The sequence below is a fragment of the Seriola lalandi genome, unplaced genomic scaffold (assembly GCF_002814215.2).
Source record: "Seriola lalandi dorsalis isolate HSWRI2012SDOR001 ecotype SW California unplaced genomic scaffold, Sedor1 jcf7180002052130, whole genome shotgun sequence".
In the NCBI taxonomy this organism is placed as follows: domain Eukaryota; kingdom Metazoa; phylum Chordata; class Actinopteri; order Carangiformes; family Carangidae; genus Seriola; species Seriola lalandi.
In genome coordinates, this window is record NW_019522683.1 from 142,154 (window position 1) to 169,989 (window position 27,836).

General features: G+C 42.8%; 2 protein-coding genes across 2 annotated transcripts; both read right to left on the bottom strand.

Annotated features, from left to right (window-relative positions):
* Positions 1–978: 978 nt before the first annotated feature.
* On the bottom strand, positions 979–6,838 carry LOC111650218 (uncharacterized). The gene is made up of 2 exons (XM_023400067.2): positions 5,524–6,838; positions 979–2,365 (listed from the first exon to the last, which is right to left on the bottom strand). Exons 1-2 carry the CDS (start codon positions 6,643–6,645, stop codon positions 1,382–1,384), a joined length of 2,106 nt encoding a protein of 701 aa, XP_023255835.1. The 5' UTR covers positions 6,646–6,838; the 3' UTR covers positions 979–1,381.
* Positions 6,839–11,596: 4,758 nt separating this feature from the next.
* tnfaip8l1 (tumor necrosis factor, alpha-induced protein 8-like 1) lies at positions 11,597–27,505 on the bottom strand. The gene is made up of 3 exons (XM_023399989.2): positions 27,181–27,505; positions 16,001–16,280; positions 11,597–14,932 (listed from the first exon to the last, which is right to left on the bottom strand). The coding sequence occupies exons 2-3, from the start codon at positions 16,270–16,272 to the stop codon at positions 14,644–14,646; spliced, it is 561 nt and encodes a 186-aa protein (XP_023255757.1). The 5' UTR covers positions 16,273–16,280; positions 27,181–27,505; the 3' UTR covers positions 11,597–14,643.
* Positions 27,506–27,836: the final 331 nt, after the last annotated feature.

Below are 27,836 nucleotides of genomic sequence, written 5' to 3' on the forward strand. Positions count from 1 at the left end.
TGCTGCCAGAAATACTCACAAGAGTATCGAATGTGTATTAATCCAAAGTTGAAAATAGACCCAACAAACGCACCATTTACTCCTGTTTCAGAAACGTTTTCTAAAATGGAGGCCTGTTTTTAGGAAATCACAGAGCATTTCTTAAAAATGAATACAACAATATATTTATATTTAATAACAAATGGGCTTGAGGCCAGACACGAGTGAGGAAGGCAAAATGTAATGAGAGATGGACTGACACATTAATGGTTTTGGTCTCTTTTCATTTGATTCATTTACAATCAGAAACACATAGAATAACACCAGCTTAATCCTTACACAAAGAGACAGATCAAGGCACTGAAATGCACTTCAGTAACATTTTTCCGAGAGGAAGACATTGTATGAGCCAAATGAATGAGCCATCGATTTGCTGTGCTGTATTCATGTAATCAATCTGACTGGCCTTGCAGTGTTGTTTTCTCTCTCTTTCCTCTCACACACACCTGCCCCCTGTTTCTCTCTCTTTGCATCTCCTGACATTTGGAGGGGAACAGATGGAGATTGTGGCCGGGTCGGTCAAGCCAGAGGCAGCAAAGGAGATGGGATTTCTGTAACACCAGGGGCCCGGTGAAGGCTACATCGAATGGCCAGCTGCCCCCTGTCTCCCCTGACGCACACCCCGACGCCGGGCTGGTGACCCAGTCAGCACAGAACCACTCGGCCTGTTCGCTACTTATCAGGCCTTGCTAAGTTTCTCATAATATGAGACCTTTTCCGTCCCCAGATCTATCGCAGATCTCCGGCCCCTGTGTGTGTGCCTTTCTCACCGCTGAGCCAGAGTATCCCGCTGAGCTCTGAGTTCTCGTTATACCATCACGAGTCCTGACAGCAATTATCTGACCCAGACATTACTGATACATGTGAATGGGAGTGTCTGGCTGCATAGGATGAAGTGCACAAAAGCAATCAGTTCTTACTTTGTCTTGTCATCTTGGAATAATTACAATTTCCCTCATATTTCTATCTAATTAGCCCTTCTCCTTTGCCCTTTAACTGTGCAATCTGTGGGAATCTGAGAGCTGGAGTGCAAAATGAGCATCTGTATAGAGGCTCTTGTTACCAGCGCAGTAACCCAGACAGATGTTATGATGCCCTGTGTATGTTCAGCGCATGTACTCTAGAGGTTTGTCTGGAAGGGGAGAGGGAAAAGGACGTCAGCAGAGCCAAGCTGTTCCTCCAGACATACTCACCCCAAGTTGCATCTACGTCCTGTCACCTTGGAAACTTGGTCTCAGCTCAACTTGGCGAGCCTTAAATCACTCTCCACTCTTGCGGACTCGCGGCTGGTGCTGTTAATATGGCTCTGTTCGATCAGCCTCCTCCCTCCTGCTGCAATGTCTCACACTGTGGTCGAGAGCAGCCTTCTTTTCTCTGGATACGGAGGAGCTTTGCGGGGCTCCTTCGCTCTCTTTGTGTGTTCAGAGAATCTGTGGTGGGGGTAAGGTGGAGGTTTGCGACCTCTGCGGCTCTGTGCTACGGGTGGTTTAGCTGTGGCTGCAGAGGCGGCATACACTTGTGAAGCTGTATGAGCAGGTGCTTCTGAGGACGCTCGACTCTCTCTGTCAGCGTTGGACACAGCTTGAGTTTCTGTATCGGTGGGTGGGCAGCTGGCACACGGAGGCTGGGTCGATGATGGAGAGAGCGAGCCAGCAGATGGGTGGTCACTTTGTGGGGTCTGATAGGACCCAACTTTGGTCTCTATGATGACAGATGGGCTAAGGGCGGGGGGTGCTTGAGACTTCGGAGACAGAGGGGAAGAAGGGGAGACAGGGCTGATCCTGAATGGGGAGGATGGAGCAGGGGAGTGAGGCTGAGAACCAGGGCTGTTGGGGGGATGAAGGTTTACTGTTAGAGGGGAGAGACCAGGAGTGGGAGGCCGTACAGGGAGGATTCTTTGGGGAGGCAGTGTAAGGTCATCGGAGGTGAGGCTTTGAGGTTGAGGTGGACTAGATGAAGGGAGACTGTTGTATGGCATCGGTCCACTTTGTCTGGGAGGAGACCCGAGACTACAGGTGAACCGGAGAGTTCGACTCCTCTCTGATGAAACACCAGAGGACACCGGGCACAACTGCACACTTGGTGGAGATTGGCCCCTGCTATGATGATCTCTCCTGAGGGTGCCAGATGAGTGTGTGGTTCCTGGCTGGTCTTCAGGCTCTGAAGGCCTCTGACAGGTGCTGCCTAACGTCACCTCGCTGGAACTGGAACCCGAACTGGAGCTGCTGTCGCTGGGAGGCTTGGCACCGTCGCCTCCTCCAGTCCCCTGCTGCTCCTCCTCATTCAGATCAATGGACGAAGTTAGATAGTCAATCTGCTGCACCACCTAGAAAATAAGAGCACAGATGGATAAAAAATACAGTATGATGATGAATAAAAAGATGTAACTGCAGATGGGAACACCACTGATTTTACACCTGAAGATCAGTTTACTTCTCATGAGTACCACTTGTTCTCTGTAGGTCTGAATGGGGATTTCTAATCAGAGTCCTGCTTTACAACCTGGAGGCATGGAGTTTGTTATGAGGGTGTTTACCAGACAGGGAGGGTGTAATCATTGAGTTGCATTATGGGAAATGTGACCCAAACTAGGGACTGAATGTCAGAATATCTTAACTACTGCTGCTTCGCTGAGCATTTTGTTTTTAATCTCTGTTTTGTGAGTCCCCCGACTTTATGAAAGTGCAAAATCACTGGAGTATCTTTGGAGACTTTCACATAGGGCTGCAACTTATGATTATATCTATTGCTGTTTTATCAGATTATTTATTTCTCAATTAATAGTCAATAAATTGTAAGAAGACAGTGAAAAATGTTGGTCACACTTTCCCAGAGCTCAACATGAGGTTTTGTCCAACCAACAGTCAAAGATGTTCAATTTACAGTTAAATGTTAAACAGATAAATGCAACAAACCTTCACATTTGAGAAGCTCGAGCCAGAGAATATTTGGCATTTTACATGATAAATGACTCACACGAATATGAACATTTCTGTTGGTTAATTTCAGTTGATTCTTAAACACTGTACTATTGATACAAACAGTGTTCTTTCAATGGGAGACACGAAGGCACTCGCGCTGTCGCCTTAAAGTTTTCGGAAATTAATTTTTCTGCATCAGGCTGAATTCATAATTTAGAGCATTTTAGCAGTGAACTCTCACCATACGTTTAGCTCTAATCTGTAAGTGTGTCACGTGGAGTTTGTACTACTTAGAGTAAAACTGTTTACCTCAGCCTAGAAAAGATGAGATTACCATTATGGGAAATGTGTGAGCTAAATTTAGGTGGGTTTCCCTTCTAATACCTCTCACTGGGAGAGTGAAAAGCACACTGTATAATATATCATACACAGGCATATATGTCTCCATGCACGCATTCAAATGAGTGCAGAGCGTGGAGTGTGTGCACAACACACCTACAGAGACACAAAGACACAGTCGAGTTGCTACACACACACACACACACACACACACACACACACACACACACACACGTGGAAAATGGATAGATTGGAGAAAATTACACTGGGGAAAATGTTTGACCTATCTCTCCACCTGCTCTATGTGCACAGATAAATCCTCAGCCCCCGCTAGAACAGATGAATTATTGTTTTGTTCTCTATGTTCAACAACATCCTTGCTGATGTCAAAAGATGACCTGGTTTGTCTTCTTTTTTTTCTTTTTTTTTTATGATGTAGCTTTTTGGGCGAGGCATTTCATGTTACTTTGAAGTACAGCGTGTATATGCACATCAAGTGACTCTGGGCAGGTGCTGCTTGTTAATGTCAGGAATCAGAAGAGATAAAAGAGCAGAGGACCCTGGTTTTCGTCTGCTGCTCCCGAGAGTGTTTATTAAAAACGTTTTTTGACCCCTCAGGTCTTCACGTCTAGCGCCGATGAGTGCTGAGGGATGTTTTTTCATGGTTTTTCATTTAACTCTTTCAGTTTAACTCTGTTGTTGTTTCCCTTTCGCGTTCTGAAATGCATTAGCTGTCACGGCTGAAGGGAGCAACGCAGACAGACACGTAAGCAGGTTCAGCAAAGGAACTTTCAGCGTAGAAACTGGAACATAAGCAGTTGATCCGACAAGTTCTGGCTGGGAAAACGAGCAAACTGGTGAACAGGTGTGTGAGTGGGCCAGGAAGGTGATTGGCGGCAGGTGAGCAGGTGCGTGTGGCAGTTGGGTCACTGGGATAGGGAGAAAAGTCTGAAGACATCTGCTGGGCGGAGAGAGAGCGGCAGTAGATGGAGGCCAAAATAAACATGGCAGGAGACAGGAATCCTAACAGGAGGGACGGTAAGTCGACCAAGAGAGCCCAGAGACCAATCATGACATTAGCAGATCGCTATGTGAAGTCATGTGAGAGCTTGCTTCTTGTGATGTTTTCTCCTCTTGCTGTGTGAGAGAGGTCGTAAGTGTTCCTGTAATATTTGTATAGCCTGTCTAAAATGCTTTGAAGGCTCACTCAAATTCCTTTTTATAACATTGATTGATTATTAAATAAAACTGAGGGTTGCTGCTCATGCAACAGAATGATAAAACAGGGCTTTGAAATAAATATGCGACCAAAGTCTTCTCTGGTGCCTTATCTTCCTTTGATCTGTCATCTCCGTTGTGAAAATTTGGGAATTTCTATCACAGTGCCTGCTTGCCCCCCCCCCCCCCCCCTCCTTATTGTGTAGCCTATGTGCTCTTTCATCAGTGTTATATTAATACTGTCACACAAAACCTCACAAGCAGGTTAGCTACAACAACTGTAGATGCAGATCAAATGCCAAGAGGCGAGATTTTCATGTCACTTTTACTGGATGAGGAATACGAGACAGAGATACTCAAAGACATAAATGGATTATAAAAAGCATCGGACCCTATCCAGCTGTGCCTGGAGCAGCATCTGTCCATGAGGAGGGAGAGTGGAGGAAGAGATGAGAGGGGATGTTAGAGGAGCAAAGACAGAATGAGAGATGCAGAGATGAAGGCTTTGCCTAATGTCACACAGCATCGTCTCAGCAATCTCTGAATGCATCAGGCAAATGGGGCATAACTATTGTCTCATTCACCTCAATGAAAATGTGGGCTTGAATTGAGCATGAGTGCAATATATGTTTGGAGACGGATGACAGTGGAGAGTTGGAGAAACAGTTTGCATACTGTGGTGGATTCATGCAGCGTTGCTGCTGACTTTTTAATGCATGTTAAATTCTGCTGAGGATGTGCATTTGTAGCCTGCATTGTTATCTGTGAGAGTACAAACCCTCCAGGTTTTTTAGCAGGACGAACATTTCCTGCAAGAGGAAATTGTCTGAATTAATATGAGAGGACATATTACTCTCTGGCTCTATTAGGTACTGAGTTGTTTTTGTTGTTCTCATCAGTCCTGGAAAGAAATGTGATGGTTTAGTAGGTGAAATAGTCAATTATGAGACACTACAGCTTTTGTCTTGTTGAGCTCTGCAGAATCAACAAAAATGTGTCACCTTACCTCTTTCATTTCCTGGTGAACATCCCTCAGTGCTGTAAGCACCTGCTCCAGATTGTTCACCACCCGTTTAATCTGGTTTCGAACCGCCTTCCTGCTGCAGCCTGCTTCTTTCCTCTGTGACTCCCCTTCACTGGTTGATCCGTGCCGGACCCACGTCTGGTTCTGGCCCAGGACTGCAATGCGCTCCGAGCTTGGTCTCGGTTTCCTGGGGCCTCGTAGAGTTGCGGTACAGCCTGGGTCTCTCTGAGGAACTTCAGTGGAGAAGATGACTCTGCTGAGTGGCCCATTGAAACCCTCCACAGCTGGATCCCTCAGTGCTGTCAGGTCTCTCTGGCTCTGGGAATTTCTGCTCTGTTGTTTGATGTAGCTGAGGCTGGAGCTGAACCCATGCTGCCTCTCGATTAGTCCCCGAGTGTCTGGGCTGAGCCAACTGCATGAATGGAGGTCTCTCTGGCGGTAGGTGGTCTGGCTGGCGTAGTCCCACACCTTCCCCTTCCTGTCCTCTGTACACACCACAACAGGCACCTTACAGTTTGACTCCTCAGCGAGCAGTGCAGGAGCAGGAACATGAGGGGGTCCCACCAGTGGGCCATATTTCCTCGCTGAGGCACTAGTCCTGTCATTCTGTGAGTGAAGGAGGCTCAGGTGGCTGCTGTGGTTCCTAACAACAGTGTGATTGTCCTGGGCAGAGCTGGAGCTGTTGTCCAGACCCTGCGGCCCGTCCCCGGGGCTGATCTGTGTCTTGGAGTCTGGGTCTAACTCTGGAGACTGGTTCCATCTAACAGGACTGTCCTCCCTCCGCTTCCCCAGACTGCCTGGCAGGATGTGGGGTCCCCTCAGCATCACCGGTAGCATCCTCGCCATCCCCACGCCATTACACCGTAGGTCGCCCTTCTTCGACCGGTCCTTTCCCTGGATGGAGAAGAACCCGATCCCTTTGGCTCTCTCCAGCGGGGTCAGATTGTTGCGGCCCTCGGAGTTGGATTTGTATGGTCCGTTGAGCCCCAGGTCACTGCTGTGGTGGGACTTCAGACTATTGCGCAGCCACGGGATGAAGTGAGGGGCGTGGGGCTTGAAGCCTCTCTGCTCCCTAGGTGCCGGAGCCTGGCTGTCAGAGAACATGGTGATGGATGATGTCCAGCAGCCTCACAGAAAGACAAAGATGCAGAAGAAGAACAGGAGGACTCCTGAGACACAGAGAGCTTCCTCCTCTTTTTCCATGAATCTCCCCCTGCCTTTTCCATTAACATAGACTCTATCTGCTCTGTCTTTGGTCTCTTTTCTCCTTCCCTCTCCCTCTGCTACTCTTTCTCCAAAACTTTTATCTGCTTTTCCCTCCTCAGCTCAGATCCCACCCACCCACTCCCCTTTTCCTGCTTGAAGCCTGTTTCTGATTCTGTCACCCTGCCCTTTTCCCTCTTCTTTTCCCTCAGTTTCTGCTTCTCCTCCCACGATCCTCCTTGGTTGTAGTGCTCCTAAGCCCCTCACCCCCTCATTGGGCCGGCCTTGGAGATGCCGAGGGCCTCTCTCTCTCTCTCTCTCTCCCTCTCTCTGTCTTCTCTCTCAGCCTGCCTGCGTCTCACTGGCTCAGTAGCAGTGGAGGCTTCCTGTCTCTACATCTCCCTCTCTCTCTCTCTCTCTCTCTCCCTCGCCCTCTCTCCCTTCCTGTCTCTCTCTCCCCCCCGCACTGCGCTGCGCTGCCTCCTATCCTCGCTCTTTCTTCCTCCCACTCCCTCTCACTGCTCTAACTCCCTTTCTCTATTTCCCTCCTCTCTCCCCATCTCTGTCTCTTCTCCCTGTTACTCGCTGCTCTCATCTGAGAATCCGTTATCGTCCTCTGTCTTTGTAACTCTCTTCTCTTTTGCTCTCCTCTCTGTCACTCTCTTTCTCCCCTTCTATTCCCACCTCCCATTTGCCAGAGAGCAGCTGAACTTCAATCAAGAAGCCAGTATTATTAATCCCCGGTTAGCCAATGTATACCCACGTGATTCCCACTGCCACTGTTTTCATCTGATTACTCCTTCCCCGGCTCAGCCCTTCACAATTAAATGCTGCTTAGGATACCAGAGGGGGTTTAAAGGAGTAGGGGAGGATGGCAGCAGGAAGGGATGGAGGAGGAATAGTAGGGTTGTGGGCGGAGGGGCACATAATTGCGACCTACAAGATCAGAGATCAGCAGCAGTTTGACAGAAACTATAAGCTGCCCTGCTACAAACAACAGCCTGCCTGTGGCACGGCTCTCCCCAGCTTATTGTAACTGTCAGCAAATAGTGTCACGTTACATCCCAGTTGTTTTCTTGTTTTATTTTCTGCTGCATATCCAACTTCCATTTGTTCCAATTACGCGGAGACAGCTGCTATTTTCGGGTCTCTCATTCAAATTCCAATTCTTGGCTGTCTGGATTAGATTTCTTGTGTCTGACAAGCCCAAATATGCCTCCTAGGTGCCTTTTCACTCAACTGCGGCTGCATGGATGAGTCCCTCCCTCTCTGGCAGCATCCAAAATGAAAAGACGGCGGCAGAGCCGCACAAAAGCCCTGACAGTTTGCTGTCACTCAGCAGTGAGACACTCAAGGCATCTGTCTTGCTGTTTAGTCAGCATGGCAATCTATTCCTCTGGTAGTGCCCTGTTGAAATATTACTTCATTCACTGACATATTCTACTATACAGGTATGTGGGGGGGGGGGACAGACACAGGCTAAGAAGATTCCTGCCCACACGTTGACAGACTGCTGTCAGCCTGTAATGACCACCAGTCTGGATAAAAAAATAAATCAAGAGTAGAAGTGATAGAGCAGCCACTATTAATCCTTTCGAGCCTCTTGTTCCTCACGACATACTGGTGCACACAGCCCAAGTCTGTGTGTGTGGAATGGTGGGAGGTTGCTCATGCATTTAAAGATGTAACTGTGAGTGTACTGCATATCTATACGTGTCTGTGTGTTAATGTTTAAACGGTTTTGCGTCATGAGAGTAAATTTCACTTTGAAATAATGGTCGATCATTCAAGTTCAAATTTACTTCAAGCGCTCAGTCTCATGCAAAAGTAATTCGATGTGCCTTACACAGTGATAAAAGATAAATAAGATTAAAGATACATAGATACAGACACACACACGCATATATATGTATACACACACATAAATGGCTCAATAAAAGCTGAAAATAAATAGATATTTTATATCTCAGTTTATTCAGTGCTGATGTAAACCATTTTTTAATTTAAATTTTTTTTTTCCAGGTAATCTGAAGATTACCATGTTACACGTGTGTGTGTGTGTGTGTGTGTGTGTGTGTGTGTGTGTGTGTGTGTGTGCGTGTGTGTGTGTGTGTATGTGTGTATGTGTGTGTGTTCATGTCTCTTAAAAGTCTCACTTTTCCTCCAATCAGCCACCCACTTTGTGAGGTCCATAAATAACACGGCAGCGAGACACACAATCACAGCTCATTTTAAAGTCATTGTGGAATAATAAGTAGCTGTCACAGCTGTCCATTTAAGGCTGGCTGGGCAGCCTTTTCTGAGTCTGGTCGCCTTTATTCCATCCATTATATTATTGTGCTGAATATGTGTGCCAGTGATTGAAGGACAAAAACGGACAGAGAGGGGGGAATAAATCTCCTTCTTATGCAAACTCTGCTTTTCAAACAGGAGGCCTTTTTTATCACGCAGTTTTCAATATAGGTGCAGCGGTCGGGTGCTGGGGGAAGACAGACAGAGCATATGGCCTCATTATAACCTTGTCCACTGCCTCCTGTAGTGCTGCCTCGCTTGTTTTGAGTCGTGTAACAGGCCGACTGCCCATCGAGAGGCAGCAGAGCATGTAGGCTGGGACACTTCAGATGCATGCACGTGTGTTTGCTGAACTCAACTGCCACTGCAGATTTGTAACAGTTTCCTGGTCGAATTTCTTCAAGGAGACCCAAAGAGAGGGAGACAGACAGAGAGAGACAGAGAGAGAGAGAGAGAGAGAGAGAGAGAGAGAGAGAGAGAGAGAGAGAGAGAGAGAGCACCACTGAACACCTTACATAACTTGGTTGAAAGGATGGATGTAAAAGCAGTGCTTTGAAAGGCAAAAGGCCTCATGTCTGTCAGAATTTCCTGCACAAAATGGCTTTTAGTCACAGTGTGAACGCCTCAGGGCACTTTGGGAACTTTCTGCAGCCACCTGGACAGAGAAAACGTGTTGTTTGGAAGTGATTATGTGCTCTCATTGTATTTGACACTGTACTTACAAAAAGTGAAAATGAGAAGTTTTCCTGAGAAGACAATGTTCTTTTATTGCAGCATCAAATATGGAAGCGAGCAGATGCTGTCTTCCCTGAAGTGTCCAGTGTCATGCTTGTGATAATCCTCAGGGCTTCGCCAGTGAGTTCTGTGTGTATGTGTGTGTGTGTGTGTGTGTGTGTGTGTGTGTGTGTGTGTGTGTGTGTGTGTGTGTACAACACCGTCTTTCCCAGCCTCTCATGTATATTTTTGTGTTGTTTGCTTTTGGATTCCCCTCCGCCGTGCTTTTCATCCTTGAACAACACGTCAGTCAGGTGCTCTCTGAGGACTAGAGAGAGTGAGGAGAAGAGAGAGGCGTGGGGACACCAAGAAAGAGTAAAAGAGAGACAGAGAAAAGGGGAGGAAGACAGGGAGGGGGGGGAGGGGGAGAGTTTTGAAAGACTTCTAACTTCGAAGCTGACTGTCATAACTGTGCTTGCCAGAGGGGAGAGCACCTTTAAGCATACTGGATGAGTAACGATGTACAGGGACTACAAAAGCAAAGTAATACATAATAAGCAGCGCTCACTCTGCTCTACGCTGCCAGCTAACCTACATGAGATTGGTGTGTGTGTGTGTGCGGAAGTGCTCAAAAGGTCAGCGAATGCCTCGTGTGATAGGCTCTTCCGCGTTAACACTCTGCACGCACTGCGATAAGATTTAGAAAGTATGGATGTCACTGTGAGATTGGGATGTCAAACCCCAACACATGGATTTCCAATGGAAATGAGGAACAAAAAACAGACGATGTAGTGTCTAAATCAAAACGTGACAAAATGTTTTACATACTGTATGTAACCTCATTTATATTCAGACAATAATTCACTTCTCTACTTCAGGTACATCTGCTGCTGAGGAATATAAACCCACTGCACATTTATGCTGCAGCATAAATCAACAAACATATATTTCTCTGCTGGATTTATTTGAAAAGTATAATAAAGATATCATCACAGAAACAGCTGCATCATTTTGCAGTTTCTTCTGTAGTGCCACTCATCTTTTGGCAGCAATCCCAGTCCTGTTTCACTCATTAGGGCCTGAAAGGCATTTATCACTTGCATCCATGGTAAAGAAAATCTAGAAATATTACTGTGTGGTGTTGTATGAATGTGGAGTGTTGCCTGCTGTTTCAACACAATGCCCTGTGGTTTGTTTTGCTGCACCACCCAGAACTCAAACATTAGGGTGTTTGTGCCCGCACTGACAGGCAGCCAGACTTTGCAGTGTTATGCCAAAACTAACTGCCTGTATCCTTGCAGGGATAGACCGTGAAAATCAGGCTTGGTTTGTCCTTTCTAGCAGCATCGCACATGAGCACAGCCAAGCTAGAGACTCATCCCTTTGTCATATTTGATCCTGGAGAAAAGTACAACTGCTCGGCTCAACTGTTTAGTTCAGGTTGGGAGTCTTCGCCACAAATCATAACTCAGTAATCTGTGCTTGAACACGAGTGGAAAGAGTAATGGGTCCTCTGCACACTTCATCTTTTCTGCTCCATCCTTCTTAGGATGCAGGACAGCTCCTTTGTAGTCACTTCATTATGTAGAAATGATAATTATGCCCCAGTGGAAGCTAGCTTCACCAAAATGTATTAGAGCCCTCTTTCACATCCACTGATAATCAAGTCGTGACTGTCATTTTGAAATTTTAATTTTCTGAAAGTGTTTGAGCAAGACACTCACACACAGAGTAAAGTAATCAAAAATAATAAAACTCAACTTTTATCCCCCCCCCTCCCAAAAATACTTTTACCACTTACACAACTGTCCTAAAATAGAAGGCGGGCACAAATGAATCATTCAAGTTGATGTCAGGATGTTTTTACTTTATTTGACATCACAGTTAAGTCAAATAAGAAGAGGAGGTAGCACACAGAGAGAAAACAAGATGAGACTGAGCTGAACTCACATCTCAGTTTAGTCAGAGCTCTCTGAGCCCGAGGGTGCATTCACTTAAGAAAAAAAGAAAGAAAAAAAAAAAAAGGAAAGAAAAAAATGCATGTTGAGATAATGACCATTAGAGGATAATTGGGCACTTGGTACTGCAGTAGCCTTTCAAGTGTGCTGCAGGGAGGATCTGCAGACGTGCTACAGGGCAAATTATCATTCTAAAGTCTGAGAAGCGGCACAAAGTCAATGACAGATTAAACTCAAACTGAATTAACACCTAGTGTTACTCCATATGGCTACACTTGAAATTAAACTACAGCTGAGCTGAATGTCTAAATTTCCAAAAACAGAAGCAAGAAGTCTTTCCGTCTTACTAATTTCCTGTTCAACCTTTGACCGCTGTGTGGGCTTTTTGAAAAAAAAGAAAAAAGAAAAAAAAGACCCAAACTTGAATTATTTGTCAGTCGGATGGGTTTGTGGTTGCTTTCATGGCTTCGTAACAATGCCGGAAGCATGGAGGAAGGGATTTTGCTGACTAAATCCAGGTCAGACATAGTCAGATTACCTTCCTGATCTGGCCAGAAAATACCAACATCCAACATACAAATGGGAATTCTCTCAGTGCTTGATCAAGAGAAAAAAAAAAAAGGACAAGAAATGTATTGTTTTAAAAAAAGTAAACTGTATTATATTTGTTGTGTCAGGATACAATATAGAGACAGAAAAACAATCATATGTACATAAGTGAAAAAAAAACAAAAAAAAACTCACAATTCACAATAGTAAAAATGCAATGTGAAAAGTATGCTTCATTTGAGAGCTTTAGTAAAATAAGTGAGGCTGTTGCAGAGGTTCCTAATCTTTCAATCGTCATGGATTTTAAACTGAGAGAGATTTAAACTAACCCTGAGATGTGGAGGGATTGGAGAAAATGGCATCCAAAGACAATTAAAGTCAACTGTTTTGGAGGACTTAAAGAAAAGGATTTACTTCAAAGCCTCCCACAATGATGCAGTCAGAATCAAATGGGTTTAACAAACAGGAATATACTCAGGGAACTCATCTAAGAATTAAAAAGGTGAATAATAGTAATTTAAAAAAAGGACTGAAACCACAACAGCCACCACCTTTGTCTTCATTATCACCATTAGCAGGGTCACAATGATCAAGTGCATACTGTTTTCTGAAGTGTTCCTCTGATAAAAGACTGAATTCTAAATAACATCAGTCTTCTTTTCTTTGGTGTAGCTGCTGTGGATGAAGTTAAAGTTTCAGCAATCCTATCTGGAAAAGCACAGCGCTTATTACACAGCTCAATTTCCAATTCTCTCACAGGTACGCACACAAACACACACACACACACACACACACACACACACAGAATACAAAATGAGGCCGCAGCACAAAACAATCTCCCAGACAGGCTCAGTGATACAAAAACACATAGACAAAAAGGAGAGACAGCTATTATGTGAGGTTGGAGAGGGATAGTAGTAACTATTCATATGCTCCTTTATAAAGGAAGAAACAACAACATCTTTCACGCCATTAAAGGACATGCGTCGCACAAACAGAGATGGTTATCTCCATCACATTACATGAGGCTGCTGTGTGGTGAAATGGAGTGGCTGCTCGACAGAGGCAGGCTCCATGCCATTATACCACCCCAGAGCGTGGAGCTATAATTGCAGTGGGAGAGTACAATCAGGTGCTGTGTTTGTCTCTGCTCTAATCTCTATATCCTGCCTGGCCCCTTTCACACACACCAAGCTGCCGTTTTCGTCCGGCCTTTCATCTGACTGCTCATGGGGAGTCTTTTTAGTTCATATCTGTCAGAATTCGAACCAGAGTTTTTGTGCTTTTAGGATAAACCTGAGGCAATGCCAATAAATCTGAAACACAGCTGACCTGGGGCTCCAACATCTATTATGACGAGAGGTTTGCCAGCTCTAGTGCTTTATTCCCATCTGATAAAATGCCAGAGCAACCTTTGCACCTGGTGCCACATTGTGCCGCTTCCTTGCTGTGATTATGACATTTACAGTCACAAACTAGAAGTTTTTCTGAACAGATGAGACCTTCCAGTCAGCGCAGAGCCAATTAATAATAAACAGCACAATCAAATTCCTTCATGTTTATGGTCCCATTATGACCCAAATACTTCATCTTTACTGTGTTAGCTGCAAACCAGACGATTAAAGGAAAACTGGGTTTATAGGGCCTTCTAAACAAAAGCCTGGCCTCTCTACAAATTGGAGTTCAGTGCATGATGGTGAGAGCTGTAAAATGCAGGCTAAGCAGGATTACTCGACTGCCATGCTTCACATGGTTTCACTGTTGCACAAAAGTACAGTACAGCGCTTGTTCAGGATTGAGTGCAATACTACTTTTAGAAAAAAACAAAACAAACAAACCAAAAAAAAAAAAAAAATCACTTCTTTATGTCTTTGGGTATTTGGAAAAGACAGAAATTCACTTCCTCTCCTGGTGCTCCCAGAAACATTTTCGTCCATTAAAAAGGCACCTGACAGAGATATAACTGGAGGCCTGTGCCTGGATTCATGTCTTTTTGATTAAGTAAGAGAGCAATGATAATGCTCCTGGAATGAAGAAAATCTTTTTTTGTTGTTGTCTTTTTTTCCAAGGCACAGTTGTCAAGACTCATACCCCTGCATATACTGATTAGAGCATGGAGTTTTACATTCATTAAAAAAGAGCATCTGCTGGGTTTTGTTTTCCTGTGAAATAACAGAAAGTCAGGCTGGAGAAGAAAAAGACTTTGGACTAACTAGCCAAGAGAATTTCAGTGTTACAGTAATATATCTGAAAGGCACACACAAACACAAACCAACAAATTAAAAATAAAATGTTCATGATTGTCACCTTAAAAGAATAAAACCTACAAGATGGTATAAGAAGGGTGACTAGAGGTAAAGGCGCCTGATGACGAGGCAAACAGAGGTCAGAGGTTCCCGTCATCGAGCATCTTGTTGACACCGTTACAGATCCTCTGCAGGTGAGCGCGATAAACCTCCGAGGGCCCGTAGAGAGCGGCCAGGAAGTCACAGTCGGCGAAATGATTGAAGACGTGGTTGACTCTCGAGTGGCTCTTGGCTGTCAGGTGGCGTTTGATGGCCTGGTGTAGCAGTTCACGACACTCATTCAAAATGGCGCTCATGACGCGGCGGTCAAAGGTGAACTCGATCTGGTGGAAACTGACTGCCGTCATGGCCAGAGTGTGGACTTTCTTCCTGTGAGACGACGAGAGAGAGAGAGAGAGAGAGAGAGAGAGAGAGACAGAGAGAGAGAGAGAGAGAGAGTGAGAGAGAGAGAGAGAGAGGAGAGGCTGTCAGTTTCTAATTCTGACTGGAGCAGCAGAAGTATGTAAAAATAGAAACTGCTGTCTTATGATTTTCTTTAGAAAAGTTTTACAACCCCCATATATCAGTTATAGTATTGTCCTTCACAGCGATACATCTCCATGCTAACATAATCACCATTCTCCATACTGTGCACTTATGTCAGCTTCACATGCCTCCAAGCTCAGTTTTACTCTTTTAGTGGAAAATATATAAACTGATGTAAAAACCAATTTCCTTAATTTGCTTCCATCAGCAGGCAAAAAATGTTCTTGAACTGCAGTCCTCTCCACTTTAAGCTCTCAAACAGGACTAAGTCCTTTTTGTTTCATTATTTCATTAATTTAACTTTATTTAATTTTATGGTAGGAGCTCTTCATTTAAGTCCCTTTAAAGAAAACATTTTGGAAAATACATGTATCTGCCTCTTTTCCAAGAGATTGATGAAATATCTCTCATGTTTAACAATGGAGTGACCTTGAACTTTGACCTTTGATCACTAAATTCTAATCAGTTCATTCTTGAGTGGAAGCAAATGTTTGTGCCTTATATCCATATGTCATTCATTAGAGCGTCAAGCTACCATGACCTTGTGAGGTCACAGTGACCTTGACCTTTGCCGTCTGGGCACCATGAGTGTCTGTAGTAAGCTGTGTGGAAATACATCCAATAGTTGCTGAGATATATCAGTCTGGAGATATACTGCATATATCATGGTTTTATGGGAAATGTAACTATTTCTTGACAAACACCAGCTGGGGGCGGTGACTTCCTGAATGTTGTCATGTGACTCTACAAGTGTTGGTAGGTGGATTTTGGAACCAGTCTTTATGCTAAGCTAAGCGAATTGCCTCCCAGCTCTAATTGGTATCAATCTGCTCATGTAACTCTTGGGAGGAAAGCAAATAAGCACATTTTCCAACATGTCAGACTAATCCTTTAATGGCTTTTCCTGCATACCTGAAGTTCTCCACCAGGATCAGCTCCTCGCTGTTGAACTGGTTGTTTCTATAGAGCACTCCAAGCTTCACCACCATCTTGATCAAGTTCTTGATGATCTTCTGGGACTCTTTACGGTTGCGGGTGTACTCCTTGGTGACGCGGTACAGCTCGTCCAGCACTTCGCTGCTGGTGTCGTCGATGAAAAGGTTGGCCATGCTCTTGGTTGCCATCTTGCTCATCAGCTTCTTCTGCGCCTGCAGGGCTAAGCTCTTGGTGCTGAAAGAGTCCATGGTCAAGTCTGAGTCAAGATGAGATAGAGACAAGAGAGAAAAGAGAGGAAGTCAGTCTTGTTAAATGCTTATGCATTGCAGCAGACATTTTCTTCCTGCAGAAACCTTTTGAAATGATGTGAGCAAACATGTTTGTTTGCTGGTGTTCTACAGTTACCATCCAACTAGAAATGAAAATGAGAGGAACCTTTCCTTAAAAATCCGTTTAAACTTTCTCATCCTGAAAGCAAAAAGGGCCAAACATATTACACTGACAGCACTGCAATGTGTGAGGTTATTGCAAATAACATCTTCACTAATACTGTTTAAACTGCAGGGCCAAGAACTGTCCCCTTTATCAGATAATGAGCCGTGGCAGCTGTCAAATTAGTCCCCGAACCCTCTGGCTCAGAGCCTACAAGGTAGTTAGCGAAGAATGTGTCATTACGCGTGTAGGAGTAAAAGTCAGTTACAGCACGACCACGCAGAGCAGACAGCGCAATCTGGACATCTCATTTCCTGAATGCATTCAGAGAACAAGGTGTGCATGCGTGTGTGAAAAAGTAAGCAGTAGACAGACAGCGGCAACTCATTCACTGCACGCGTACGGCTTGATTTATGTATGATGCCGTGTGTTTGTGTGTCTGTGTTGATGTTTGTGAGGTAATGCTGGGTGACTCAGTGAAAAGCTGCGCCCATGATGGAGGCTCATGAATAGTGGGGGTCAGGTCCGCAGCGTACCACATCATTTCAGCAGTCGCATCTCAATGCTTTGTGCAGGTCACTTCTACAGGTTTGTACTTTCTGTTTTTGAAAAATAAAAAACGAATCCATTTTCCCGTACACCCCGTCTCTCACCTTCACGCGTCTCCAAGGATAACCTGGGAGTAGAGGAGAGAAAACAGGCAACAAAAAGCAATGGAATTTGCTACAGATATTCAAGGTCTCTACAGGACGAATTCTAATGACCACAGTGATCCTCTGACTTTTCCTTATAGTGCCACCATCAGGTCAAAGTTTCCACTTAACCAGTGATATATCTCAGTGTTTACTGGGTGGATTGGCACAAAATGTGGTACAGATCCTCATGGTGTCCATACTACATACATGTATGTCCTACACATACACATGTTGACAATAACTGATCATTCCACTTCACAAAAAAAAACCATAAGCAGGAGAGAAGTGAAAGTCACAGTCTGGGGAAGGACCTAAGCCTCCTTGAATATTTGAAAGGTTCTGCTTCATTTGTTAGACGAAAAAAGGGTTTTGAAGAAAAACATGTTTGTATTTCTCAAAGTAAGCTACTGGATAAAAGTATTATTTTTGTGTCATACTCCAACTCATAGGCACCTGTATGAAAAATGATACCTAATGTTATTGTGATGATTCAGAGGAACCAAGGAAATACACATGCAAATATCTTCACCTCAGTAGAAAAAAAAATAAGCATAAAAACAGTCTCACCAGTCAGATCTTATTTCCTTCGTACATCTCCCTGTCACTGAAACGCTAACTGTAGCCTAATAGGCAACTGCCAAAGTGAAAACAAAATAATCATGTTTAAGCAAAGTGTCCCCTTCACATCACAATAGGGGATTAATCTTAATACAATATCCTTTCAACACTAAAGCTTCACTGCAAATCCGTTTGACTGGTAAACTGCCTATCCATGTGCTGGAGAATAATAAAAGTGCAGCAGAAAAAATGAGTGGTGACAAATCCCTGCTGGGTGACTTCCGACTTTTACTGTTGTTGGTACTAGAAGGCAGTGCTAGTATAGTGTCTGACTTTCATTCTGCTCTTTCTCTCTCTCGTCGCAATGCCTCTCTAAGAATATCAATAAGACTCCTTGGAGAGTGTCAGCAGGATGCTTCCCAGGGAGGAGACACATGAGGAGAAAGAGAGCAAAGACCGAGGCAGAGAGAAAAAAAGGGACGGGGTGTGTTATATATCAATACCTGAAACGTGGGGGAAATGTAGGTGCTGAATGAGAGGTCATTTATATACTGCCTCATACTGAATCTAGTTTTACTCCCTCTCTCGTTGCAGGTGCTGGATGTTAAATCGGGCCTCTCACCGTGCTGATCAAGGATGACTAGCAGATCCCATCGACCGTTTCAGCGTGATTGTAACTCTTAACTTGCCAAGCTGCACTTGTTACAGAAAATCCTGCTCTGATGCAATGTGTGTGAAATGGATAACAAGGAGAGAGACGCTAATGATCAGGCTAAAAAAAAGAGAAATAAATACACAGAACTCGAGATATTTATTTCTATATGAAGAGCAACTGAAAACAATCGCTTAGTCCTGCTGTCACCCTCTAATCACAACAGTCCTCAAGAAAAGAATCACTTACAGCAACAGGGCGAGTCTACATTTACCTCCCTCTCTTGCCTCTTCACGCCTCTGCTGATGGATGTACAAGAGTTTAGGAAAGTGCAAATGGGTAATGGGCACATTAAGAAAAGCAACCTCTTTCTCAGATTTGGGGGGTGGGGGGGTGGGGGTGATTTCATAGTGCTCATTAAAATCCACTCTCGCCTGGGACCACAGCCATCATAGCTGTCAACTCGCATGAACAACAGAAAGAGAGAAAAAGAATGAGATAGGGAGGAGTGATTGTCTTTCATACCCATGAAAACAAACATTTTAAACACGGCTGCACTGTCTGATAGTTCACTTAAAACTGAAGCTTGACATAACAGCCCCGTACCACTCTTATCTTGAGGACGGAGGGAAATCCTCACTGTGGCACTTGCTTCCTCCCCTTCATCTCCCCAAGGCAAGAAACTAAAGGCTTCATGAAAAAAAAAAAAAATCCTCAAGGGAAAAGTGCTCAGAGTGATGAAAAGGTTTTTGATCAAGGAATAATTTTTTTGGTAACTTTGCAGCATGAGAGTGGTTAGTGTCAAATCTAAATAGCCTGTGAAGTCCAGTGCCCAGCGACACCCTGGCCAACCCTGACACAATGTCTCCATAGTATACAGAGGCAATAATGTAACCAATTTAAGGCAGAACGAGACATGTCAGCAGCAAACACTGCTGAGAGTTGTTGCAAAAATATACAAGCCACAGTCATCACAGCACACACAAATCATACAAGAACAAACATCTGCACACATACATGCACATTACTGACAGGCCTGGTTTGCCAAGCAGCTGAAAGTGAAATGAAAAACAAAGACAGACTGCAGCATAATAACTCAGCGTAATTACAGCAGTTAGACGAGCTACAAACTCATCAACTCACTCAAAACAAGCCAGCATGCATTCACAAGGACCAAAGCTCAGCAAACATGACTCATGGAAATGAAACCAGACCCTGCACAGTATTGGATAGATGTCTTGTGACAGTGAGAGAGTCCCTGGGTAATGTACCCTAGGACTCTCTCACCCTCCTGCAGGTGTAGACAGCACTGTAAAGTCTGCATGGCCGAGGTAAAAAGAGGTTGTGATGATGAAGAAATAACCTCCTCGTCCTCTCTAGTCCTTTGAGGATTAATGAAGCAGGGTCAGATGAAGCTGGAGAGGCCCTTTATTATCCATGTTTCATTTGTCTTGCCTCTTTGGGCTTCAGGGCAGGTAAAGCTGATGTCAGGATTGGGGACGCTTCAGCCGAAAGCTTTTCAAAATTCATTTAGAGAAAAGGGAAAGAGTGGGATGACAACTCCTACTGTCTGCCATTTTCATTTAGTATTTCTATAATGTGGCCACTGTCAAGACCTTTGAGACTGACGCAGTGAATAAGGTCAGAAAAAATTTGAGTTGAAGAATTTCATAACTTAAAACCTACAAACTACACACATTGTGTAATTTAGCTAAATGCCACTATTTGAATTATATTTATTTATGGAAAAAAAAACCTATCAATAAACGCTATTCATTTTTCTTCAAGGTGATTGTACGGTAATGAAAAATATATTACATTATTACTAATTTATACATTAAGGCTGCAAATAATTAGTATTTTCATTTATCGATTAATCTGTTCATTTTATTTGGGCTTGATTAATACTTTAACCCCCGTTTCCAACCTGTGGATCGGGACCCAAGAAGGGTCCCTAGAATGATTAAAAGGATGAGAAAGAGTTTATTATTTCTGACTTATCTCTTAATATTTTCTTTTTTCTCGTGAAATACCAGATACTTTCATGTCTTTGTGCCTCTAAAATACTTAAAAAAGAATGGTCTGCCATTTTGGGAAGTACACTCAATTGTTTTCTTCCCAAATGTTATACAAAAAGATTGATAACACTAAACACACTAACAACAAACAAGGCTACAGCCAGCGGCTGGTTAGCTTGGTTTAGCACAAAGACTGAAAACAGAGGGAAAACAGCTAGCCTGGCTCTGTTCAAAGGTTACAAAATCCAACTACCAGCACCTCTGAAGCTCATTCATTGAAACTTTATACCTTGTTTGTTTCACCCTTAAAAAAAAAAAAAAAAAGAGGTTTTAAAGAGCTTTTGTGCTGGGCTATTTCTTGGCCAGAAGCAGTGATGTAAAAGACATAGTCCAGCACGAAAGCTAAGCTAACCAGCTGCTTATGCTACCCTTATATTTACTGGACAAATATGATAATGATATCAATCTTCTCATCTAAAAGCAAGAAAGTGAATCAGCGAAATTCCCAAAATGTCAAACTACAGCTTTGAACAAAACAATCTGACAAGGAAAAATCCATCTTTGGCTTGCAACTTATGTCTCTTGAGCTCTTGAGTTTCGTTTTAAGTGGTCATACACACACACAAAAAAAAGAAAAAGTAAAGCTGAAAACCTCTAGTTCACCCTTTAAAATGTCAGAAGAAAATGGAAATAGTGTCACAGACCTCGGAAAACAACTTCAAATTGCTTTGTTTTGTCCACACAACAGTCCAGAAACCAAAGCTATGCAAATTATAATATAACAATCTAAAACACAGAAAAGCTGAAATTCCCGACATTTGAAAAGCTGGAAACAGCAATTTCTTTACATTTTTCCTTGATGAATACCTTTACTGAAATTGACCATTAATTGATCGACTTATCAATTGTTTCAGTACTATAATGATATTTTCTGTTCATCTGAAATCGGTGAACTTGCTGTGGTTTTTGTCGCCTGTATTGGCTCACCAATTCATAAAATCAAGAGATACAACATAAACATTCAATGATACTTGATATGAACTGCAAAATGCATTTGCCTTTGGCCTGCTCATATTTAGGGTAAATCCAACATGATGTGAGCGTGGCATTGGTTTTCCAAGAGGGGTATTGAGCTGAATCCAGGATGCAGCCTCTGCTTTGACTATATTCACTTGTCAGTCAAAGTAAAGCTGAGGTGTGACAGGTGAGAAAGGGCCAGAAATTGGATACACCTGTAGCTTCTGCCCACTCTAGACCATGCCATCATGCCTCATAAGGAAGAAGAGGCCACAGCACCCAAAATATCACCACTCTAATACCTGCTGCCAATTCAAACAGCTTGGTGGATACTGATAACAGCCAGCACAAAGGGAGAACCGGTGAAGAATGTGTTTCTACACTGCTTGGACACTGCAAGTTGCTAAAAGAGCTTTGGCAGAGATTGCAGAACTTTCCATGACACTTCATATTACAAGTGATTGGTTGATGGCAGCAGAAAATGTCACGACTTTTGTGCTCTTCAGGGATCACCAGTCACTGGGATTGGGGCACTCTGACCTTAAAGAGAGGACTCCATCAGCAGACAAAATCTTCACTGCTACAGACAAAAAACTGATAACTGAGAACAGCTCTGTATTCTGTGGTCTAATCAAAAGACTATGTTAAGGCTTTATTCATATTTTCTTTCTTTCTTTCTATTTTCTTTTTTCATTCAAGTCCTTCACATTCACAAAAGCACAATCCTTGGTGATCCAGAGATCTGAGACACATACCATGTAGCTGAGACGTCCCCAGTTTGAGTCCAGTCGATGACCTTTACTGTATGTCCTTCCCCCTCTTTCCCTACCCATCCCCTCCCTCCTGCTGTTTCCTGCTGCTGTCGACTGTCCAATAGATGAAAAACACTATAAATAGAATATTTTAAAGGCTCAAAACAGTTCAAAAACTGAACAGATTTCCCATAAGGTGACATATTAAATCTGCTTGTTTTGTCCAAAACCCAAAGATATTCTGTCTAATGTCACAGGAGACTAAGAAAACCAACAACTATTCACATTTGTAAGGCTCTCTTTAATAAAACAAAAAAAAAATCAACTATCACTGCAGATTGGTTTTACGTCCACAAACTAATCATTTAAAAAAATCTAGACAAAAAAACAAAAACAAAAAAAAATAAAACAGGAGCAAAGCATCATATTTGAGGAGCTGGAACTATGAAGTTTTTGCAATTTTTGTTTGAAAAAAACAAACAAAAAACAATCAGTATCATATTATATATAATCCAGCACTTGTGAGGACGGCAAAATAATATTAACACTTTCCAACACAATATAACACGCAATAACAATAAGATGAATCAACACCTCTCTGACACGGTGCCAGCAAAAAATAAACATGACAAATGTTTATTGCAAGGCTGTTGAACTGGATTGGATGACAATAGACTGTGTACACACTCTGTACATATTCTATTTGCTTTGCTGCCTTTTGGTAGAACTCCCACAAGTAAAATGTAATTAAGAAACAGCCAACGTGTGAAAATGGAGTCTACGGTACTACTGTCCTACCTTTTCCACTGCCAATTACAATAAAGTCTCACACAACATTGCACAGTTGCGAGAAAAAAACAAAATGACAACAAAATTGTGGGTTGTTGAGAGGAAGTTTGAAAAAAAACAAAAAAACAAAACAAACAAACAAAAAAAAAAAAAACGTATGTCCTTATAATGAATTCATATCAGGGAATCTTGAATGAGAAAACTTCTTCCTCCACATATTCTCATGTGCTGTAGGCTATGATATAATCCGTCACTGATTTGAGAAACAATAGACAGTCCTGGTTGTTATATAAGGTACATCCGTGCTTTGTGTTCAAAGAGGACAAGTAACCACTCAAATGAGCTGTACTACTGGAACCACTTCACTGTCAGGGAATCAACAGCAGGATTTCAGGACAACTGAATGCTGCAATTTCATCTTTCATCAAGTTTTATAGTGTTTGTTTCACTCTTCTCTTGAGATGTTGCATAACAGAGGAGGTGCTGACTGCTAATAACAGAGGCAGTGCAGGGAACATTGTGTGTGTTAACAATTGTATATGGCAGGCGTCTGTGTAATGGTCTCTCTTTCTACACACACCCATCTAGTCCAGCAGTTCTGACACAAGAGCCATAATTGCGTCCAGAACAGATGCAACACACATAGGAGCACATGCTACATACAGGCTTTCAAATGCAGTCGATTTTTGCATGATGGTTGTGTGCGTTTGCATTCTAATCTTCCCACACAGTCATCATCTGTGAAGATGTGTGCAGATCTGCTGAGAAAGGAGGCAATCAGCGCCTTTCGCTCAGACACCGTGCCCCGTCCTACCCTTTTTTTAACAGTTTTCTCAGATCTGCCAGAGCCCGCTGAACAATTAATAATTAACACATCGGCATATAATGGATCGGGGATAAATAATTCAGCCTGCCGATTTGGACTAAAATAGACCCGAGGCTAAGAGGAGTCTGCTACAGTGCAACAGGTTGGGGCAGAGATGTGAGAGAGGGATAAAGGGTGGACTATCAGTACATTAAGAGACAGTGGCTGCAAGCTGATAACGTTAATTTAGGAACATCAGTCAGAGTTACGCATTTATAATAAGGCTGGGAATACAGTAACTGCTGCTCTGCCCAGGGGCCAACACAACACTCACTGACAACATTTGTTCTAGCATTAAAATTCATGTGTGCGTTGTTTTATGGTTACAACTGAGCTGATTTTATATAACATATCTGTGAACGGAGAAAGAATAATATAGAACAAAGAGTAAAAAGGCCATTCCACTCTTACGTGACTTCACTTTGACTGCCATGTCCAAGTTTTAACTACATATTATTTACAATATAATTAGCATCTTAACAGCACTGCAAACAAGGCAAGACATAATCAAGGTGCTAACCGGTGCTTGAGCTATGACTGATGTCTGGGCCAATGACATTTTAATTAAGGCCACCATAAGAGCAGGGCACATTATGACTAATTTTCCTTACTTCGAGCCTAGAGAGCATAATTTGTTAACTTGGTATGTTAATGGAGTGGCAAATACCAGTGTGCTTGGCTGCAAAAGCAGCAGGGATGGAGATGGAGAGTGAAAACAGAGGGGGGCCAATATGAGAGGACATGACTGTGACTAATACATGACTCAAGTGGGATCTCAAATGAGTCCAGTCTATTGGCAGATGACACTGTCCCTCACTCTCTCTATTTCAAACAATGGCATGATATTTGCAGGTGATGTGGCTCTGCTCTTTCAGACAAGGCCACATGCTCCGAGTGTTTCGGGTTTCCAGGGAAACTGCAGGCCACCTGCGTGCTCAGCTGAACTTTGCAGCCTAGTAAAAGCAGGTCAAACACTGCTCTTGTCTTGTCAATGAGTTACCATGGATTCTCCTCTGCAGGAACAACAGAGTCTCTACCACTATTGCTGCAATTTCAAGCTCTGCCCCTAATAACACTGCATGGGGAATGTCTGGCAACGTGACTGTATTGTCCTATTCTAAAAGACTCACAGAGGGGATCTGCACAGATACAGTTACACTGAAAAATACATAGATGAGGCCCAGAAGCCTCTGCTTAATCCTGCTGGGCAGTTATTGTATATTATTATATTATTTATTGTCTTTCAGAGTCATATTGTGCTGAAACAATTATAAAGCCATTGTGAAGCACAAAGCTATGATTAATGAAGAAAAGCAAATACTCATTAAAACCAGTCATGGATGAAATCTAAAACAAATGGACTTCTATTGTACTATGTTGCACTTTCACTATACTTCCATGCTGCCCAGGGCAATCGACACCACCATTATTTTAGGTCTATAAATGACGGTTATTATTCTTGTTATCAATCATCATAATGATTAACCAATTCACCTTTGATACAATAAATGTTCAGAAAATAGTAAAAATGGCCATCACATGCTCTAGATGGTAACTTAAGATAGTTTAGTTTGTCCAACCAACAGTCCAAAAACTCAAAGATATTCAATTTACAATGCAGACATTCCTTCTTTTTGAAGCAATCAGATGCCAAAAAAGGTTGGGAACAACTGAGTTAGCCCATAAAATGTCAGAAAAAAATAGTGCAAGCAATGCCCATCACAATTTCCAAGGAGACACCTTCAAATATCACATTATCAAACCAGCAGTCCAAAATCAAAAGATATGCAATATACAAAGATATACAACAGAGAAAGGCAGCAAACACTCACAACTGAGAATCAGCTAGAGTATATTTTACAATGAATCAATTATCAAATTAGCTGGTGACTAATTCTGCCAATCAACTAACCATTTCAGATCTAGATTATTAAGCCTATATGTATGTTATACTGGTAGATATTCTACTAGACCCACAGTTATTCTGTGATATTCATTTTTGCCTTGTGTCAGCTCTCTGCTTTTCAGCTGGTGCTACCAACAACAAAAGACACGAAGGAAGCCCTGGCAACTAAAACACAGTGGGTTGAAATACGCCAAACTATTTCACCACTGACACTGCTAATGCAAGGAGAGAAGCAACTCCAAGTGCTAATGCAAGGCCATAATTCATTTGACATGTCTGTTGAGGCTATGCATGATAATGTGTGCTACTACCTGCCAGAGCCCAGACTGCACAGTCTAGCTATTCATCCACACTCAAGCCTTGTTCTGGAGAGGAGCTTTACAATGTAAACACAGCAATGTGTTATAAAACATATCACTGTTTGCAAAACATATGTGTCACCCTTTTCTCTTAGTTTGCAGTGGATTACACTGAAACAACAAGGAGTCTTACTGTGCTTTCAAACAAGCCGGGATAAATCCATCTTCTTTATCTATCCTTATTTTCTTGTTCTCCTACACTTCCTCCATAGTGGAAGCATTGTGCAATCATAATGAATGTAAAACGTAAGCTTCTTTACAAATACTGTCTTTATTGACCACTTAATATGCACAGTCTCTGTGTGGCAAAAAAAATCGTTTTATACAAAAAACAATGCATGTCCAAATTTGTCAGTGTCGTTCCTTGCAACATCCAACAAATATGAGGAACTTGGTTCAATCCAAACTAAAATTACATTGGTGCAAATGGGTGTACCAGCTGACAAGATATCAGGATACTTATCAGTGCCTTATAAGCCTATGTGTTAAATGTGGTCAACCACATGATTTGAAAAACCTAAAACTCAGTTTATGAATGCTCTTTTTATCCTCTCATCACTTTATATGCTAGCTGCTGAACGGTAATGAGTTTCTAATTTAAACAAACTTAATTGTAGGTCACTGAATTCTAATATTGCCAGTGTGTGCTGCATTATGTCAATATCTCATAAATCAGTTTTATTATTAAAATAATCGCCCACTGTAATGGCCCTGTTCACCATACATGTTGAAAGCGTGTCTGTTGCCAGTTGCTGCTAGCTTCATCATCATAATGCTATATTTGAATCACGTCCCAACTGATATTTGCTCGAAACAAGACTGACCGTTACTTCCGCTAACTTAGTATTAAAAATACAGCCTGTGAAAGAAAGATAACTGACCTAGCAAACAAAACTGCTTCTTATTAACTTAATTTTGTCTGCTCCATCTTTGAAAAGGCTGTTCCAAATTGACACAGGTTAACTTTAGCGGTCAATTGACTCAGGAGTGATTTGACCACAGGCCTCTGATAAAGAGATCTGGCTGTTGCTGTGGCCGTTATTGTCCGTTGATTAAATGTTTCATTAAAAACTGGTCGAGCGTTAAGTTTAAGCTGCGACAAGGTGGACTCACCTTCCTCTCTCAGCTCAGTGGGACACAGGAGTGGTCAGTCAACAAGATGACAAGTTAATCTGAACAAAATCTCTCAAGTCTTCATCCTGGCAGCGCAGGGAAAAGTCTCTTCACAGCATGTTTTGTTGTTTGTTAGCTTGTTTTGTTGGATCTCCTCGATACAAAAAAAAAAAAAACCCTTCCTCCTCTCGTAACTCCGTTTTTGTTCTGTAGCGGTGTATCAGGCACAGATGTGTAAATTATTGAAAGAGTGTTTCCTTGTCTCAGCTGCTGTGAGATCGTTTACAAGAGTTTGTTGTAACCCGATTCCACCTCCTTGTAAAAAAAAAAAAAAAAGTTTCAAACTTGAGGGGACTTGGAAATCAACAGATTGATGGGGGCTTGGGCCAATGAGGGCGCAACAAGGGGGAGGGCACCGGCCCAATCAAGCCCAAAGAAAGGAGCGTTTTACAGCCAGCACATTCCCTGCCCCCATTAGGGTTTCCAGTAATTATCCTTGTCCAGTTCACAGTCCCAAGGCTGAAAATTTCCCAGAGGAAATGGTGTTAAGGGAACAATGAGCAGGAACTGTGGGGAGCAGTTTTTCTGTCATGGCCAAAATGATTTACTGACTCGTTAAGTTACACATCACTGAAATACAATACTGAAATTATTTT